This window comes from Myxocyprinus asiaticus, chromosome 2 (genome assembly GCF_019703515.2).
Source record: "Myxocyprinus asiaticus isolate MX2 ecotype Aquarium Trade chromosome 2, UBuf_Myxa_2, whole genome shotgun sequence".
Taxonomy (NCBI): Eukaryota; Metazoa; Chordata; class Actinopteri; order Cypriniformes; family Catostomidae; genus Myxocyprinus; species Myxocyprinus asiaticus.
Genome location: NC_059345.1, coordinates 27,654,972 through 27,675,582, shown reverse-complemented (window position 1 = coordinate 27,675,582; position 20,611 = coordinate 27,654,972). Strand labels below are relative to the sequence as shown.

At 40.1% G+C, this 20,611-nt stretch overlaps 1 protein-coding gene across 19 annotated transcripts in view; it reads right to left on the bottom strand.

The window, feature by feature from the left end:
* Window positions 1–20,611, bottom strand: part of LOC127450578 (transcription factor SOX-6-like) — a 178,689-nt gene that overhangs the window by 103,532 nt on the left and 54,546 nt on the right. For 12 of the 19 annotated variants that reach the window (XM_051714888.1, XM_051714843.1, XM_051714933.1 and 9 more), the window contains 2 exons: window positions 11,166–11,412; window positions 6,096–6,306 (listed from right to left, as the gene is read on the bottom strand). In XM_051714888.1, the coding sequence (XP_051570848.1) occupies window positions 6,096–6,306; window positions 11,166–11,405 (451 nt within the window). In that variant the 5' untranslated portion in view covers window positions 11,406–11,412. Of the gene's footprint in view, window positions 1–6,095; window positions 6,307–11,165; window positions 11,413–16,429; window positions 16,491–19,362; window positions 19,679–20,611 lie in introns of those variants that run through there. The other 7 variants (XM_051714870.1, XM_051714925.1, XM_051714939.1 and 4 more) reach the window with 6 other exon arrangements.

Below are 20,611 nucleotides of genomic sequence, written 5' to 3'. Positions count from 1 at the left end.
AATATAAAACAGACCATTTAAAAGTAAGAGTTTTTTTGTAAGGGATTCCAGATTGTATAACCGCGTGTGTGGTCTTCAGCAGAAACAGCACACATTAGACATCACAGAGGAATGACAGCCTGCATGGACCGTCTATTTTCCAGCCACCAATCTGAACTCCTGCCACCGAACTGCCGGCAAAATGTAAAACTGTCATTCAGAAGAACAGGGCTCTAAGCGTGGATTAGTAGCTAACAAGCTATTACCAGGAGCTGTGGCCAATTCTGCCAATACAAGACTGCTGACTAAGTTGGCAGAGTCAGTGGCTCACTGATGGCCAAACTAGAGCAGTAGGCAGCATGCCTCCTTGACTAGGTGCGGATGCAGCGTCTAGATCTTTCCGTCTGCTTCAAAATGCCGTGGGATTGTAAAAGAAATAGAAAAAAAAAACTATCCTGGACTGTATTGTTTGAAAAAAAAATCCACTGGAACGAAACGAGTAAGTCAGTGATAGAGAATGGGGCCGTTTTAAGCACGCTGCTCAGTGTACACACCAGATATTTGGAATTCATTAAACAGCAAACAAACCGATTCAAGGTTGAGGAAGGGTGAGTACAGTTCAACCAAATAAAGGTTAAAAAATCACCCCACTTTATCCAATAAAAGGAGTGTTCCTAAACTGTGTTTGTAACTGCAACAATGAAAACAAACACCCCGGTAAAGGATTCATATATCAAAGTCCATTACTGAAGTACATTACATAAAGAAGGCCTTGATTCAGTGGTTCCAAAAGTGTGAGGCATTAAATCCTCTGCTTTTGTGAGATCAGGGTTTTTCCTGCATTTAAAATTTTCGAAATTTCGGACGCCAAAGCAAATGATATTCAAATTCACCTTGCTTTTGCCATTTTATAAGCGCTAAATATGCTTATTCATCTAAAACGTGGATGAGCGCAGGGTGCTTAAAGTTGGGTGTGGCGTGAGTGTTGTGCGATCCACTGAGAATCACACGCAAGACGCACTCTGTTCCATCCTACTGTATCTCTGGAGCATGCTAGTGCAGGTGCGCGCGCAATGCGTGTCAACCAGGCTTCCCTCGATATGTGAGCTCCGGTGACAGGATAGTGCAGAGCGGATCACATGACTGTCTCATTAAACTGGGCTTCTCTCAATATCATGCCATTTCAAATGGCTACAGCGCTGACATTCTGAACAGCTATGACAAGGGAAAGGGAAAACACCTGCTCATCATCAGCATGAATTACAAGACTTTTCACATCTACACATCAACAACACCCTTACTAACATTTAACACAGTAAACTGTAACATAATTTTTCATTACAACTGTGTGAGTTGTAATATAAAGTGGTGTTAAATGTGTTTAGGCTGTTATTTTTAACAAATAAACACCTTTTTTTTTTTTTTTAAGAAAGACTAACTACCTAACTAACCACTGTAATGAGGAGCCATCCGTGGTCTTTCTTGTGATTATGGCATTACAAATGCAACTTTTAAACAATGAAAGAACTATGGTAAACAAAAGGGCATGTACAATGTAGAACAAAAGTCTGGACCTTTATAAATTATTAACAAATGCATGTGTACTATTTTAATACATTTCCTGTCTGATGATGTTTGAGATTAGGATACAAACTGGCCTGGTTTAGCATCAGATACTCCTATAATCTAAATAATTCCAAAATCATTAAGAGTCTGGTAAATCTGTTTTGGAGTAGGAAGCAAACAATTCCTCTATAGAAGCACAGTTCCCAAATCAGTAAAGTGGTTTACTCATGAATATTATAATTAGGCCTATAGAAATAAAGTGTTAAGTTAATTTGACTTCAAACAGCACCTTGAAGTACAAAAATTCTGTTGCTCAGATGATCAAAAATAAATCATATTCATTACAAACATTGAATGCAACTACATATCTTACATATTAATTGCAATTATGTAAAAAATAAAATAAAAATAATACATGTGATGACCATGTACGTCAGCCACCACCAAAAACCATTTTTGACCCAGTAAAAACCTAAGAGAAGCATTTTTAATGTGCAGCAAATTTTTTATTTTTTTTTCTCCCCTTTTCTCCCCAATTTGGAATGCCCAATTCCCAATGCACTCTAAGTCCTCATGGTGGCGTAGTGACTTGCCTCAATCCGAGTGGCGGAGGACAAATCTCAGTTGCCTCCGCGTCTGAGACAGTCAATCCACGCATCTTATCACGTGGCTTGTTGAGCATGTTACCACGGAGCCATGTGGAGGCTTCACACTATTCTCTGTGGAACCCACGCACAATTCACCACATGTCCCACCGAGAGCGAGAACCACATTGTGGTGACCACAAGAAGGTTACCCCATGTAACTCCCTCCCTAGCAACCGGGCCAATTAGGAGACTGCTTAGGAGACCTGGCTGGAATCACTCAGCATGCCCTGGATTCGAACTCACGACTCCAGGGGAGGTAGGTGCAGCACATTTTTAACTATTTCGAAATTAGGTATTAGTAATTAGTTACAATTACATTTGAACTAAATGACATCAACTTTAGTTTTATCTTTTGTATTCTTGTTTACAGAGACAATAAATAGCTTTTTGTATGACTATGCAACAATTACAACTCATTTTACTATGAGAGGTGCGAATGGATTTTTCTGTTAGTAGCGGGGCTTGACTGAAAAAGTTTGGGAACCACTGCCTTAATTGCTTGTGAATCCTAGGCAAGGTCACCTTGAATCTTTATAATGGACGAAAATTTTTCTTCTTGTCCCATTCATTCCGCATTCTCTTTATTTAGCTTTTGTCCACTTTAGTTAGACATTTTAAACTATTGACAAGCACCGTACAGACAGCTCTTAATAACTTATGTTTTCACAATACCAGCTTAAAAAAAAACAGCAGACACAATTGTAAGGCGAGGGAGGCCCACATACTGCTTTTCCATTGAAGGTAACTATTCAGCTTAATGCAGTCCTTTAGACTTGGGCAGGATATTTTCATTCATTAGAGCGGTCACAAGCACTTAAGGCACTTTAAGGATTGTTATTGAGAGGAGAGATAGCACCACGATGACAGTCCGGTTCCACAGACTTGCGGTCCAGATCTAATAGGTCTGATTAAATTTGAGAGAGTACCAGTGCACATGCAATTAAGTCATCAAGAATGCCTCAATCTATCTTCCCTTTATTGAAATCAAAATAATATTGTTTTCTGAACAAAGAGTTAAGCTTCAACGCAACATGTGCAGCCTACACATTAAGACAAAGCTATACTGTAAAGCCTAAGACCATGCACCACACAGCAAGCGAAGCCAATTTCTTTGAGCCAATGCTTTTTAGAATAATAACGGGAGAAAAAAGAGTGGTTAAAATTTAGCTTTAAAGGGATAGTTCATCCAAAAATGAAAATTATGATATAATTTACTCATCCTCATGTTGTTGTGCCTAACATCTCTTTTTGTGTTCCTCGGTAGAAAGTTATCCCAGTTTGGAACAATTCTCATCCCTTGAGAATAGCAGGATCTAAGACAGTGGGGCAGAGCAAACTAGATTAAGGGACACAGATGTTCCCTTAATAATGAGCTTTGATAAGCAATATTTTTAGCTCGTTCATTCTTTGTCTAAGATAACATAACATGCTTTGTAGTTAAGACAACACATGACTCATATTGCTTTAGAGCGTTATATAAGGTTAATCCTGATATTTGCTGTTCTGCAGGTTCCAAGATTGCCCTTACAGCTGCACCAAACCCATATATCCTCAAGGACGAAGAACCGCTCCATTCCGCGCTAACGTGCTGAACTCTGCACGTCTCTTATCTCACTCAAGTTGGAGAGCTAATTTATGTGCAACAAGGGAGTTTGTGGTGTAAGGCATGGAGGCATGAGGTAAGCTCTGTCTCTATTATTAAGGGCAGATTAACACAGCTGTACACTAGAAGTGAAGCACCCTCTCCTGCCTGAACTAAACATACGGGGCTTTAGGAATATGAGCTGCACTTGACCATTTAAATTACTGCAGCAACCGACCATACCAGCTGGGGCTCATTAGCATAGCAAGCTGTACAGGGCTGAGAGCGCATCTCAAAAACGCCCCACCAGAAACAACAAGAGGAACCCACGAGGATGCAGTATTAAAAAGGTTGGTTATATTTCCAGAAGTGCATTTCTTTAACACAGTACCTTAATTGACAGACAGGCAAATTATAGGTGGAAATAGTTTTAGAGAAAACAAATCTTAAATCAGTTTACAGAAACTGAAATTGCTGTTAAATTATTTCATTGCGCTGCTCCGTGAAATGATACTCCCTTTATATTAATGGATGGCCTGTCATCATTTTCTACAGTATATCAATTATGAATATGAGAATAACAAGTCTATGTGTGACTGACAGCCCCCCACTCAGATTTAATTTATCCTGTTTTCATATAAAAAAATATTTCTCTAAACCTTGGTGATAATGAAACAGACCATAAACAAATATGAATAATTTAATATGAAGACCTTCACAGAGGGAGAAAAACTATTTAAAAAAAAACAAAAACAAAAACACATTTAACTGAATTATGCCGTAATTTATTCCTCTGATCAAGTGTTCAGGGTAAAAGCTCCCCAGATGCTTAAATGAGACTAGTATGTCCCCAAGGAGCAATTCTGGCAGAGTGTGTGTGTGTGTGTGTGTGTGTGTGTGTTATTTGATTGTAAAGGTTTCTACTTTATACTAATTACGAGAAGAGGAACTGTTTCAGCAGCTCTTTGCAGTATTTGTTTTTCTGTCGTATTCCCAGAGGACAGCCTCCACTGCGGCACGTCTTAGTCAAACTATTAATTAATATTATTAAACAGTAAAACATAATGAAAAGAATATACATACTGTATGGTTTTATCAATTAACAAAATTTTCATTTCAGTCATGGGATTTTTTTTTTCCAAACAAAAAGTATCTTTGAACTTGCTCCAGAAGCTATAACGTATACCTGCCAAAATATATAATATAAATCTTTTGTACAATAAATTTTTTACCCTGCACATATGTCTTTTATATAGAATTTATATCATAGAATTCAATTGCCAAATCCTTGGATAGTTCTGGGCTCTAAAGACATGGAAGAAAAAAAGTCTTCTTGGTGCTATTTGAGTTGGTCTGTAGATGAATTTCGTGGCATAAATGCTGTCGTTTGTACTGAAGAATAAAAAGGTAATGTTCCTGGCGTCAGGTCGTGGCGTGTGTTTTATGGTCTGAAAGTTTGGTTTGGCATGGCCTGGAGACCACACTTAAGCTGAGGGGTAGTGCCACCCACTCTTTGTCACACTGGACCCAGTTCAGAACAAACTGGAAACATAGCCACGTCAGTTCTCCCAGGTTAAAGGACTGTGTGTGTGTGCGTGTGTTTGTACAGTGGACGAAGAGAGATGGATTATGTAGAATGAAAAAGAATACAGAGTTTTACAAAAAGAGCAGAGATGGCCAGGAAAAGAAACAGTGAATTAACGTTTCTAAACGTGAATTAACGTTTCTATCGTTAATAAAAACATTTATTAATGGCACGCACACTTACAAACACACACACATACATTCCTTTTTTTTATTTTTTTATTTTTTTAATACCCTTTTCTCCCCAATTTGGCATGCCCAATTTCCACTACTTACTAGGTCCTCGTGGTGGCGCGGTTACTCACCTCAATCCAGGTGGTGGAGGACAAGTCTCAGTTGCCTCCGCTTCTGAGACCGTCAATCCGCGCATCTTATCATGTGGCTCGCTGTGCATGACACCCTGGAGACTCACACATGTGGAGGCTCATGCTATTCTCAGCGATCCACGCACAACATACCACGCCCCACTGAGGGCAAGAACCACTTAATCGTGACCACGAGGGAGTTACCCCATGTGACTCTACCCTCCCTAGCAACCGGGCCAATTTGGTTGCTTAGGAAACCTGGCTGGAGTCACTCAGCACACCCTGGATTCGAACTTGCGACTCCAGGGATGGTAGTCAGCGTCAATACTCGCTGAGCTACCCAGGCCCCTTACATACGTATATTCCTAAATCCCTGACACACATCTTCACCCGCCCTCCAAATATACACGACCACATTGAAACCTCTCGTACCGTCTTGCTCTGTCTTTGTCATCTCTTCCAGTTTCTTCTGTTTCAGTGTGTCCACCACATCGGCCAGGCTTCCTTTGCGGCGCTCTGGTGTTCCGAAGGCTGAGCTGCTCAGCAGGTCACCGCGCTCCCTGGCCCCCTCCTCTGGCTTGTGCGGAGAGGTAGAGTTATTCCGGAAGGAGTATAAGGAACACACTTTATTGCTGTCCGATTCCTGTAGGAAAACAAAAAGAGTTTGGGAGAAAAGGGTGTTTATTTTTATACCATAATAAAAAACACAACACCAAATTGTAAAAGTACTAAGTTCACAAATAAGACAAATATACTGTATAAGAATGAAAAGTGAGTTCAGGCAGCATAAGTTAAATCATTAGATCTTCAAAAGAGCAGATGAATAGAGTTTTAACAGCTCTTTTCTCTCCTACTCCTGTGATAGAATCACCATTGTAGTTCCTTTCCTAAAGGTTATGAGTGTGTGTCAGAGCTGGGATTCAATGCAGTGTAATTGTTTTGCTTTTCAAGTGAGTGGCTGCTCCTCACAGAACCCTCCAGGCCATCATAAATCCGAGACTTGTCTCAAACTGCTGTTGTTTTGCGGTCCCACCTGTGTGTGGTTTAGTGGTTAACTGGGCTTCTGTCTGCAGCTGATAGCTGAGTGTTCCCTGAGCGCTTACGAAGAAAGGGAAAACAGAACAAAAGGGAGGAGCGATCTGTTTGTCTGATCCTACACAACATACAGGTAACTCAACATACTACTTAAATACAGTGTAAGCGCTGATGTAACAAAGATCACGATGGGGTGCAAGGAGGAAGCGGGAGACATTTATTCAACTCAAACTGTATTTATTTTACAACACAAAACTTGCTTTTCATCACTTCACTTAATAATTATGCTTTTCAGCACAGCGCACACACACAGCTCAACACAGTCTCTGGGTACATATAGTAGCTCTCTCTCCCTTACTGTCATCTGACTCGCTCTTAAATCCATCTCCAACTCTCACTGCAATGACAAACAGCTGCTAGAGACAATCATTGCCAGGTGATGATCCTTACCGTTCTCATCTCCTGATCTCGCTCTCTATTCACAAGCCAGCGTTCAACCACGCCCCCACCACCACAGCTGAGAAGTCAGTACATACACTTCAGTGGAACATAAACTTCTCACAGGCAAAAGCCTGAGAAAACAGACCCGTTAGTGACTAGAGATGGAGACTTGACACAAACAAGAGTTTGAGGTGGATATGGGCAGAGTAATGATCCATTTTAGTCCTACCACTCTTTACAAAAATCTGAGGTGGAGGGTATGGCAGAAGCTCTGCAGTGAGACAGTGTCAGGATCCTGTCACCTTTGTCAGTCATGTTTATTGACTGGTGATGGGATTCTGACATTCATGTTCTGTGTTTGTGTTGAGCACATGGTTCAGGGTTTATTTCCTGCCGATGTGCTCTGTCTGTCTTTGTTTGTGTTTCTGTGTGAGCGCACGGATTGGGGTTGTTTTTCCTTGCCATGCACTCTTCTGTCCATTTTGTGTTCCACGTTCAGAGCATGGTGTCTGGATCCTGACTTCTGTCTAGTTTGGTTTCGGTTCTGGTGTCAGGATCCAGACACTCATGCTCCATGTTTTGTCTTTGTGAGAGCATGGCTTCAGATTTGGTTCTGTTGCCATGCACTCTTCAGTCTGTCTTTTGCGCTGTATTTTTTTGTTTGAGCACATGGCATATGATTGTGTTCATTCGCCATGTGCTCTTCTGTTTTGTCAGTTGTGTTTTGTGTGAGCACATGGCTTCCGCCAGGATTGTTTGCCATGTGCTCTCCAATCTCACGTCTAGGCCCTGCCCCCTTGTTACTGTGTTATTAGTTCATTAGCCTCACCTGCCTTCCCTCGGTACCCTCCTTAGTTCCTTCCCTATATATAGCTCCTCTCATGTTCAGTTCTGTGCCAGATTGTTTTGTAGATTGGTGTATCTCTCCTATCAGTTGGTTCTTGTCTGCTTTAATTATGATGGTCAGTTTTTAGCTTTGTTTGGTTTGTAGAGTTTATTTATTTTTTTGTGTTTTCTCCATAGTGAGTTTTTTTTGTTTGGGTCCTGTCTCATCAAACTGTGACAGACAGGGTGCCCAGGACACAGATGGGTATTAGGGCAGTGTGATAATGTGGTAGGAGTGCAGGAAATGAGACCACACAAAGTAGCTGGCAAAGACAGAGTTCTGCTAACACATTGACTTGCCCAAGCAGGTAATCTGTAATGAGATTAGAAAGTGAACCAGTATATGTATTCACTTTCTAATTCCAAACCACATTTCCTAGAAATCCTGGAATTCTTTTTTTAGTTTTTATTTAAACCAGTACAGATTTTCTTGGTTTTTTTTTTATTCCATGAAATTCTCTTCACTGACATACCAGATCTTAGTGTCCTCCCTATCTATTTCTGGATAGTTAATAGTCTGGAGACATGGTGGATTTCAATTAAGAATCAACTTTAATACATGCAGTATGTTTCTCTTTTGAGGAAGAAGATTTCATGAGAGAAATAAAAAAATTGTTTGTACGATTTTTAAAGGTTTAAGATTAGTGTGGATAGCATAGCTCTAATAATTTGGTCTTGAAGGAATTTGATGAGAATTAAAATTTTTGATTGTAGATTTTGGTATGTTGGTACATAAGCAATTTTTTGGCATATATGTAGTAATAGGATAGAGCTATAACATCAAAGTGGATAGCATGGCACAGATAACTTAGTTTAGGGACATTTAGGTTAAAAACTTTGGGTGGGGTGTTCATATTGAATCTGAATTTAAATTGAAGACTTTGGTATCTTAGCAAACCTGAGCAAAATTTGTGACATTGCTGAGATCTCTCCTGAAACTCTAGAGATGATGCATGTGAGATTACTAAAGGTATTTTCTCATGAGAAATATTAGAGAAGCATGTGACAAACAATTTGCTCTAAATTTTAAATCATTGTTGAGGATTTTTATTTATTTTTTCCTCTGAGTTTAACCTACTTCACATTAATGTTGGATAGTGAGAAACAGAGCTGAAGTGAAAAAAAAAAAAAACCTCACCTACAGGACGTCCTGCTCAAGCAAGGAAAAGCGAACAAGACTGCATTGTGCACATGCAAATCAAACACAAGCAGCTTCACTTGAACATCAAATGAGCACAATTAACTTTTCATATGCTTTCCCTCATTATATCAAGAGGATACTGAGAGATCATCCCGTGCATATCCAACCACAGCAGCGCAGCAAAACTCTTTGAAATGCTTTTCTAATTACACCAATCATAAAAAGCTCTGTAATCCAATTAGGAAACAGGGACCACCTGAGCAATGCCGAAGCTCTCTGCATTTACATGTCAGAAAGAGGAGAACACCCTGTCAACATACAGAGCAAGTGCAGGACAATGAAGAAGACAAGGGTAAATGGGCAATTGCTCCAGGCCCTCTGGAGGAGCACGCTGATGGAATACTTCAACAGCCCTCTGGGATTTTCCTAAAGCCACCTGCCCGAGCTACTTCACTGCACACGTGCTGGCAGCAAGCGCTCTTCACTTCTTGCTGTTTCTCACAAATAAGGAACCTTAAAGGTATAGTTCATCCCAAAATAAACATTCTATAATTTTTTTAGTAACCCTCATGTTGTTCTTAACCCACATGACTATCTTTCTGGGGTAGAACGCAAAATGAGATGTTAAGCAGAATGTTAGAGACTGACAGCCTAAGTCACATTTCAGTTTCATTTTATGAAAAAAAAAAAAAAATGCACAATTCTACTTTTTGTGTTACACTTTTGAAGGTTAATAAATGATAGCAGAATTTTACATTTTGGGTGAACTATCCCTTTAAACTCGACATACAAAGTCTCTTTAAGTTTGTTGAGAAACATAAAACAGCGAAAGCATTTTTTCCTCTCGTGACGGTTGAATTTGGAGGCTGTGTCCGTGAGGGTTTCCATACTGCTGCTCTCGTTGTCCTTGTTCAGGCTAATTAGAGCCGTGCTGGTGTCTGAGTGCTGCTGGGCCAGGGGAGTCCAGACCTCTGGATCTGTTGAAGTCGCACAGCTCTGGGACTGCAGCAGCAGAGGGAGGGTTTATGGTGAATTCCTTTTTTTGCAAGCATTGAACAATAAGTGGCTGTCAGTCCTGCGTCTGGGCTCTTTGCCTTATGGTCCAGAGAGACCATCGCTGAGGATGAGGGGCTCCTTCAAGTTCCCACTCCCTCATTGTCTCTCTATTTATAGATTCATAAAATCGCTCTGACGTGAAATGCAATTCAATTCTGTTCTCCTGCACTTTTACAGTGTGAGGGATCTCCAGGCACTTCAACTTCAAAGTCAAGCTTGGCAAATCGCAAAGTCTTAAGTCTTCATTCAAAAGTGTTCCAACGAGACCTGCTCTGTTCTGGTACTGTGTCCTTGGGATGAGTATTCTTCTCAGCAGGAGCACAGAGATTTTTTGTGTCACTGTGTGTGGGTCTTTTGAAAAAATAGACAGTGGGATATGTCTGGAGGTTTACTCACATCCAATGTCATGACAGGGCTGTTAAAGGGATAGTTCACCCAAAATGAAAATTCTGCCATTGTTTCCTCACTCTCATGTTGTTCCAAACCCAAACAGGACACAAAAGGGGATGTTAGGCAAAATGTTCGACTCAAGTCACCATTCACTTTCATTGCATCTTGTTTCCATACAATGAAAGGAAATGGTGACTGAGGCTAACATTTTGTCTAACATCTTTTGTGTCCTTTTTAGGTTTGGAACAACATGAGAGTGAGGAAATGATGGCAGAATTTTCCATTATGGTTGAACTGTCACAATGTTGTAAAACTGTGATGTAAAGGATTCACCACTGGAAAATATGTGTAGCCCGCCAAAGTTCTAGACGAATCATCTAGAGCAGACAGTTCTTACACTCTGAGACCTGCCAATAATCTTTAATAATGTGTCCGTTCATCTAAAACTCATTAGTAATTTAAAAAAAACACATACTCTATGTTAGCACACGTAAATGAGCTATGACTAGCTAAATGAGCATAGGGCTGGCAGTGGCTCTGTGCGCAGCTCTCACCATGCGCTGCTGGGCCGAAATCAGGCTGTCCCAGTCAGATTCAGGCGGCACACTGCTGCTGATTGGCTGAAGCTCCTCCAGAGAAGGTTTGTTGTGGAGCAGATTGTGTAGGGGCAGCTGAGGGGCGGCCAGCGGCTCCAGGTTCTCCTCCTTTTCCCAGCATATGCGCTCCTGATTCACTCCATCCTCGCCTCCGTCAGGGGTCAAGGCAAATGGTGAGGTGGTTTGCTTGGAAAACATGATTCTGCTGAGAGAAGAGCAGGGGACACACGCATGTCACAAAATATGTTCAGCCATATAATGTAACACTGAACATATAAACATCATTCTAAATAAAAGATCTACACAGAGGAAAATTTTATTACTCCAAGGTTTAAATTTCATACTTTGTCACCAGACTTAACGGAGTTCTCAGTTATGTTTCATTTAAGTATCTACTTTGTCTGAGATATTTTCCTAAAATTTAAATAGAAACAAATGTGACAGTTGTTAACAAACACAAGAATTGTTGAGAGAGCATTATTGACATCTCTTCTGAAACTCTAAAGAAGACAAATGTGTGTTTACTGAGATCTTTTTCTCAGGATTAACTCTGAAAAGCAGGAGATTCACTGATAACCTATTGAGATATTAAAGAGATTTCATTTGTGATTTTTATTTCCTATGGATAGAGAAAACCTAATGAAGATCTTGTCAATCACAGACAGGAAATGCTTGGAACACAGTAAGAGAACCTAATGATTTATTTCCTCTGTATCAGCAGCATGTGTCTGAGTGCACATCCCAGCCTCCACTCTCACATCACAAATATATGAACTTGGCTGCTGTTCTGAGCCTCTGCATCCCATCTAAGGATTGGACCTGTATCAGAGCTGGGGAGATCCTATCAATGGCTCTAAGCACGGCTCTGCCTCAGTACGGGAGAAACGGCAGGCACTGTGGTCCCTCTTAATCCTTTGTTTAATGTAAATGGACGTGCTGAGCTACGGCTGGAGAGCTGCCTGAGGCAGGCCCGATTTTCCCCACCCCGTGCCTGATTACCACGCTAAGAGGGTTACCATACCATATAACATGCTCTCATTAAAGCGCTAACCCTGCCACCAACTGCAAAAAGAGCTGTGATGCTGAGACATTAACACTTCACGGGATTTCGATCAACTCGAGACAATAAATGTCCAAATGTCATGTGTAATTTTGCTTTTCTGCTTTTACAGTTGTATTTAAGGTTTAATTGGACTAAATTGTGATGTGGCAGAAGGGGGCTAACTTTGCCAAAAAAATTATTGCAAAAATCTTATTTCACTAAACAGGGTTGGTAAATTAATTAATAATAGAAAAATAAAAACAATGCCATAGAACATAAAACTCAACCAAGTTTCCTTTTTAGCCCATGGCAACCAATGAGCAAAGCACATTTTTAGTGTTAGAGTGTTTCTCCAGGAAAATAGACGAATTAAAGTGCAGATAAAAAAAAAAAAATGTATTAAAATCTGTCAGCGTAAAAACAAGGGAACACGGCACAACAGGTGTAAAAAGTGCACCTGTACAAACATACACTCACTGAGAACTTTATTAGGAAAATAATATGGTATACTGGTGCTGCGCCAGAAGCGATCTTTGCCTACAGTTTCAATGAGTGCTGTCAACACGACTTTTTACACTTGCTGTTTGCAAGATCTTCTACGGATTACTGTGAACGATGTCAATCGCATTGTGAGGCTGGAATCTGTATTTAAAGCTTCTGGAACTCATCACTAAAATGTTATGTTTTAATATAGTTATATATATAATTAGTTGTGTTTGATAATTAATCAAAATATGAAAGAGTTTGCTACTACCACAGCTTGATATTGGAGAATACTATACAGGGGGTTCGTGTAGCCACTGAGATTTTTGCGGAAATACATAGGCAATACGCCGTGCATACACGAGTCCGTTGTACAGAGTGGTTATCTGAGTTACCGTAGCCTTTCTGTCAGCTCAAACCAGTCTGGAAATCCTCTGTTGACCTCTCTCATCAATGAGGCGTTTTCGTCAGCAGAACTGCTACTCACTGGATGTTTTTTTGTTTTTGGCACCATTCTGAGTAAACTCTAATGACTGTTGTGCGTGAAATTCCCAGGAGATCAGCAGTTGCAGAAATACTCAAACCAGCCCGTCTGGCACCAACAATCATACCACGGTTGAAATCACTAAGATCACATTTTTACCCCTGCTGGTGGTTGATGTGAACTTTAACATAAGCTCCTGGCCCGTATCTGCATGATTTTATGCATTGCACTGCTGCCACACCATTGGCTGTTTAGATAATCACATGAATAAGTAGGTGTACAGGTGTTCCTAATAAAGTGCTCAGTGAGTGTATATCAACAGGTCACTTGTGTTTTTATAACAATTAATGAAATCACTCTAATACCACTAAGGAAATAAATACTTACCTTGCTAATCTAATTAAGCTCTTTGTTTAAATACTTGAATCAAAGGCTTTCCAACTGACCTGATGTACTCACAATGAGTCAGCCCACATCTACTCTAAATTACTTCTCTTCTGACCTTCACATTGTCTACTCTAAGGTAGTTATCTAGACTAGACACCCAATACTCACCACAGGGATGGGTGTTACTGATTGTATGAAATCTGAAACATCTGGAGTCTACAAGAGGCAGCGGCAGTAATGCTGTGGCTAAGGAAGCCAAAACGCTGCCGCTAGCCACATTAAAGTGGACAAAGGGCATGAGCATTCTAGGTCAAGGGCTGCAGGTGAGCTAATGTCCTTCCACTGCCCACTGAGACTGCAGGGAGATGAGAGAAAGGCAGGCTGGGTAATGAAGGCAGCCCAAGGTGCCTCCAGAACTCCATCTCCCAGCTCTGCCAAATTTTCCAGCATGGGGCTCATCATGGGACAAAAACAAATTTGACACCAGGAGAGATTATTTTAACACCAAACTGTGAGTTAATCTGTTCACGTACGTGGCGGCCATTCACTCTTGCGCATGAGGGATGTATGGGTTGCAATGGGCTGTCAGACCCAATTGCTCTCAAGCCCTTCAAAGTATGACTACTTCAGCTGAAGACGTGCCACCAATTTGCACACATGGGTGAGCACTTCAGCCAGTTTACACTCTTAATATGATCTGTTTAATACAGTTCAGTAAGTGAGATAAAAACAAGACTTGAGCTGCCATGTTGTCTCATTCTGGTTGCAGTAATAGAAATAGCCCTTGAAATAGCACAGAATTTTTGTGATGCTTACCAAAATCAAATACAAAATAACAAAGCACACACAGTTCTGTAGCAGCAAACAGAAGCGGACAATGCAAGTCAATGGAAGTTAATCAAGCAGGCTAGCGCAGGGGAATGGCACTGGAGACCCAGACCGTTCCGCACCCCTATTTTCTTTAGCGAGACCGAGCCCTCAGTTTTAATCAGCCAATAAATTGTTTCCAGTAATTATATCAAATAGAAATTGTAGAGCGTTAATTGAAAATCAAAATTAAGATCAAAGTTCAAGTGCGAAACGATGTACGGAAGGGGCACGCAGGCTCCACCGTGGCGACAGGAGGAGGAGAACAGGACAAGAAAGACACTCTCAGAGTGAAAGAAAGAGAGAAAGAGAGATCGGAGATTCTGTCTGTAGTTTTTAATTCATGGATCCAAAGAGCCGGAGCTTCCAGCACAACCCCCATCCCACCTTCATCTTCAATGGAGTGCGAGTGAAACAAAGCACTTCTTTTTGTATTACACACTAAATCAAGTGGTATTATTTTACCTCTAAAATATTCAGTCTCTCAGGCCTTTCCCTCCAGTCTCCAGCCATCAGTCAAACTGCTGAGGCATGATAGCGAGAGAGGGGGAAAGAGAGAGCGAGTGCGTGAGAGAGCGAGGACTGACTCCATCCTCCTGTAACATGTCTACAGCAAATTTGTTCGAAAACGCAACAGATCTGAGCCAGGACCCCATAATAGTATTTGTCAGTTGGAGTTAATAATTCATTTGTAGAGCTGGGAGGGTGGCTCAGCCTGTGTGCACAGCCAGCACAGAGTGCAGCGAGCTGGGTTCATGTTTTTTGCCACTTTAAATAAAAAAAATAATAAAATAAAAGCAAAAATCATGAGTTAAGTAAGGCACTTGACAGTGAAAGTGAATGGGGCCAGTCCATAAACATCAAAATACACGCTGTTTCAAAAGTACAGCAACAGGAAGTATATGGTCTGGTCCCATTAACGTCCATTGAAAGTGCTGCAATTTTTACTTTTTACTTTTTTTTTAAATAAACTACAGACAAGTCGAAATTATTTTTGTGGTAGTCAACATTATGCAAAAAACCAGCTGACTGAGCTGACAAGCGCACTAATAAATCATTGAATTCCTCCCGACGAGCCATAAAACAAAAATCTGTTTCAATTCGATGTGGCGTATGATGGAGGAGGGGCCACTAAACATGTAAACTCGCCACGCCCCAACATACGGCATCACATTTCATAGAATTACATTTAGTTTTACACGTTGATCCGATGAGAGCTTTACAGTTGGAGAAACACCCAAGAAACATTCCTGTGTGTCGCCGCACTGCTTCCTTTTATTCTTATTAATAATTCAATCTGTTTCTCCAGTAATTAAGTCCGATCAGTTGCCCTTTGTGCATATTAAGCAGTGACTTTATCAGCTAAGCCAGAGTGGCCTCAAATGAATTCCTGTCAGTCCTCTCCAACTCAAGCCTGAATACACAATAACAATAGACAGCTAACAAACTAAACCAATCAATAATTGTAGCGCACCTCAGTTTCTTTTTTCCCAGTCAGCGAGAAAGAAAGAAAGGGAGAGGAGAAAGGCCCCATATATAGCTGACAATATTGCAATACGTTTATGAGGATTAGGAGTTAAGTTCTCACTGCGAGTTCTCATGTAGCCTGGAATGCTTTGACTCATGAATTGTTGCCACTGCTAACGTTTCATCACGCACTGAACTCTGTTTAATTGGTTAGTGGCATTAGAAGACATCCCCCCGAAACACCCCACGTTGGTGTTCCTTAGGGGGTCTTATGACTGGGGGCCATGTGTCTTGGGATATCCGCTTTCACCCCTCTCAATCGTAAGAAGCCCCCCACTCCTCAGTCTCTGCTGTCTCTTTCTGCTGCCCTTTTATAGACAATGGTGATAAGTAACTCCTGAGGTATGGTGTCACTACTGCCCCTTGCTACCCCATACCCCCCCCCCCCCCCCCAAAAAAAAAAACACAGACCCAGCAGACCCCCTAAATTACCAGTCACTCCTGAAAGGAAATATTAGAAGGCCAGTTTTCTCTTCGGCACCACCACCCAGACCTATATGAAGAGAAATAATCAAATAAAAGAGGGTAAAACAAGAGGGCCATTGTTAAGGGAGCTAACGATGGGTAAGCTGAAAAATGGCAAAAGCTGCTTTATGACAGGGCTTCAAGTTTCCATGGTTAACGACACACACGCTGGCACATGCCCAAGTACACAAATGTGCACACACTCACGCATACACACATACTTTAAAACATAATAAGAAATTTAAAGGTAAGTCAAGACTAAAAAGTTATAGCAACGTAAAACTCCTAAACAGGAAAAGAACATAAAAAAAGAGTGTTAGCCATTACAAAACAATTCAAATGAGAGTTTAAAAGGCTAATCATAAATCTGAAACAAGACACTCGAATGCAATTATTTCAAGGGTAAGAGGAAGCATTTTTGCCTGAAACGATATCTGTAAAAAACAAGCAAGCTGTGTATTGTGTAGTATTCCTGAGGAGAGCAATTGTGGCTAGGTTTATAATAATAAACACAGCCTTTTATGATAATTGCGCCAGTCTGTGGAATATAAACAGACATAAAGTAATAAATGACCAAAAAACACCAACCAAGAAAACAATAAACAAAAATGCTCTTCGAATTGGTAAATACGCCTTCTTGACAAATATCACTGCTGAATACTGATGATTTATGTGCAGTACTTTTTTTAAACAACAGCAGCTGCCACAGCTAGTAAGCATTCGATTACTGATGCAGGAGTAATTGATACTGATTTTTATAGTGAACAACACTACAATTTTAAAACACTTAAAATGTAGATAATACTCTCACTTATTAATGCTAAAAATTACAGCAGAGATTTCTGTCAATAATTACACAGACATGAACTCCTGTCCCACAGAGAGCGAGAACAGAAGTGCGAGACAATGCACAGATGAGTTTGCATATGTGCTTTTGTGTGAGTGTATCTCTGACAGCAGATCACGCAGGTGACAGAGCACAGATTCTCAGGGTCCTCACCTCCTATAATCAACCCTCTGTTACCTGTGAAATCTGGGCTGGAAAATTATCAGCCTCACTGTAACTGTTTAGCACCTTTAAATTATCACCTTCATTGTGCCTGTGCCGTCTACTCATCCATGAACTAAAAGAAAGAGAAGGAAAGAACGGTCTCTCGTTTAAACGTTCCAGAGCTTCTGATTAGGAAGTGCTAGTCAGCGGCATGATCAGTGGGGAACGACTCAGGATTCAGAATAGTATATGTGACACCTCTTAGTTTCATCAGAACTTCCTATTGAAATTCTAGAACTTCCAATCTTTCAAACAGCTCCTCAAAAACATGTAGTGTTAATATATTTTGATATCTTCTTTTATACAGTTATTAACTGACATATGAGTTATAAATTATAATGATAAAAATAAACAACAATTATTATTATTATAATTATATTTTTTGTAATTATAATAAAACTAAATAAAAAATACATTTACTTTAATAATAATAATAATAATAATAATAATTATTATTATTATTACATTACAATCATTTAAATAATAATAACAATAACAACAATGATAATATTAATAATGATAATAATAATAATTATTATTATTATTATTATTTAAGAAAGCTGTATCGAACAAATGCTAAAATATTTTTAATGTTTTGATGTCATTCACCACCAAATTATACAGTAAGATATAATATAAGTATAGTCAGTCTTTCACTGTCTCTATGCATTTGTTCTGTTCCACATCCGCCGCAGTGTGTTCACTTTAAAGAACACTCCAAAGCAGTGGCGTGTGGTGGACTTTTGAAATGAGGAGGTAGATTCAGTCCAATTTAAATTCATATTTTGTTCCATTTAACATTTCAGGCAAATGTTTTTAGGCAAAACCCATACAGAAATTTGTATATATATATATATATATATATATATATATAAATTATAGTTTACATTTCCATGACCATAAATCATATTTCTGTATGGGAAGGGATATGGAGTATCTTTTAACTTATAATATTTATTAAACCAAGTCAAATAAAAAAGGTGTTTATGCATTCTATTCTTTTTACATTGCTTCCAAAAATAATATTTAAAATTATACATACATTATACATATTTCTTACATAAGTATCTATTACTATTAATTGTTGTCCGCTTTATTATTTTCAAGTCATTTCAAGTTCATTTTGATTCTGATGTGACCAGAAGTGGTGTTGTCCATGTCGGTTAGTCGTTTATTTTGTAATAAGTCTGCCCACTTCCACCAGTTCGCTCGGTTCATGGCGATCTGTGGATTTGCTGCGAGCATGGTTTTGTTGCATTGACGAATGAATGACAGGGTAATGGCCAATCAAATCAAAGTGGAGATGTTTCCTCCTCTCAATTGACTTTTCGCCTATATTCCACGGTTACACCACTCACATTCAAGCCACGCTTTAGGAGCTCAATAGATCGCAATGAGCTAAAGGGAGGCAAGAGTGGTAATACCTTCCTCTGAAACTTTATCCGCTAATATCGCTGTTGGACAGTGTAATTTTAGAAATACGGTATGAATGCTTTACACATTATTTGAGCTCATGATATTGTATTTGTTTTATTCATGTTCAGTCGATTATTTTTCTCACTTGAATTTTTTGAGGAGGCACTGCCTCCTTGCCTCCTCGGAGGAAACGCCACTGCTCCAAAATAAGTTTAAAAGAAGAAAACAAACTCAGTCTTCTCCAAAAAATAAATTTCAGACATCAAGCATACCCTTTTGCATGGAGAATTATGAGAAAAAATATTCAGTTTTTAGGAGCAGACTGACACTTTCCCTGGAATACAAGCCAAAGTCGCCTGTCACTGTGTGTCAGTGTGAGTGAGAGATACTGTATGTGTGTGAATGAATGTGCATGAAGTCAGAATACACTCACATACTGTCCCCCTCAGCCTGTATGGCCGCTGGTGGTCTTCTCTGTTCTTCACACACCAGTTCAGAGATGGAGTGCATTACACTTCCTCAAATCCTTCTATAAATTTTTATACACAAACACACACCAAAACACTAGAGCACAAACTGGCCGTTCGTCCCAGCCACGGCAAGTCTTGTCAGTACACATCCGACGCCAAGCTAAACGAAGTATGCTCACTCACACACACACACACACACACACACACACACACACACAAATCGGAGCGACCGGCAGAGCAGCTGTTAAGCTCCTCTGCTCACACACGGTCTCACTCTTGCATGTCTCTTTTTAGTCGCAGTACAGCCGGAGAAGATTCAGACACGAGAAACGCGGCTTGTTGTCCTTCACTCTCTCTGTGAATGTGCAGAAGTCAGGGCCTTACGGGGCTGCAGTTCCCAAAGTGACTGGTGTTAGTGCTACAGTTAAGCAAACTTTACTGCCAGTGAAGTGATCAAGCAACACAGCCTATTTGCAGAGCAACAGTGGAGCTTTGTGGTTTCCCTCACAGTTGACAGTAAGTTATGAGCCCTTTTTGAGCACACGGGAAGGAAAACAGAGATCGGAATTTGGCAAGAAAATATAATATAGAATTCTCCTGTCTGTGGAACCTGAATTCTTTTTTTTCTGTCTTTCTGTTTCTCTCTCTCCCTTTTTCTTTTCCTCTCTCTCTCTCTCTCTCTCTCTCTCTCTCTGTCCCTCTTTTTGTAGAAACAATCAAGCATTGTTGGGGGAAAGAAAAGCAACTCTGACAGTTGAAATATAGTGGGGGGCCCCTTTTTAGAAAAACAGTAAACAAAGAACCATTCAGGTACAAGACCCCTCTGTCATTTATTAAGATTTTCTTCAGAGCGGTGGACTATGCAAAAGTCAACAAATCAAGTGTAAAATCTCCCACAGTCCACTGTGACGAGGGAAAGAGAGAGAGAGAGAGTGAATGGAGTGAGAATGCTAAAGATAGACAGTGAAGGGGGGATTGCCAAGTTCCACAATAAAAATATTAGGAAAGGTGGAGGGCGATAGAGAAAATACGAAAGAAAGAATACAAAGGGCAAGAATTTAAAAAAGTGACTAGACAAAAGTGACTAGACAAAAAACTTTTTTCGGACTAGCCAAAAAAGGGGACAATGGCTATTTTTGAGGGAGTAATTTCGCCGCCAGAGGACTGGAGAGAGTGAATGAAAGCTTGAAAGGCTGAGGGCTATTCAAGCCC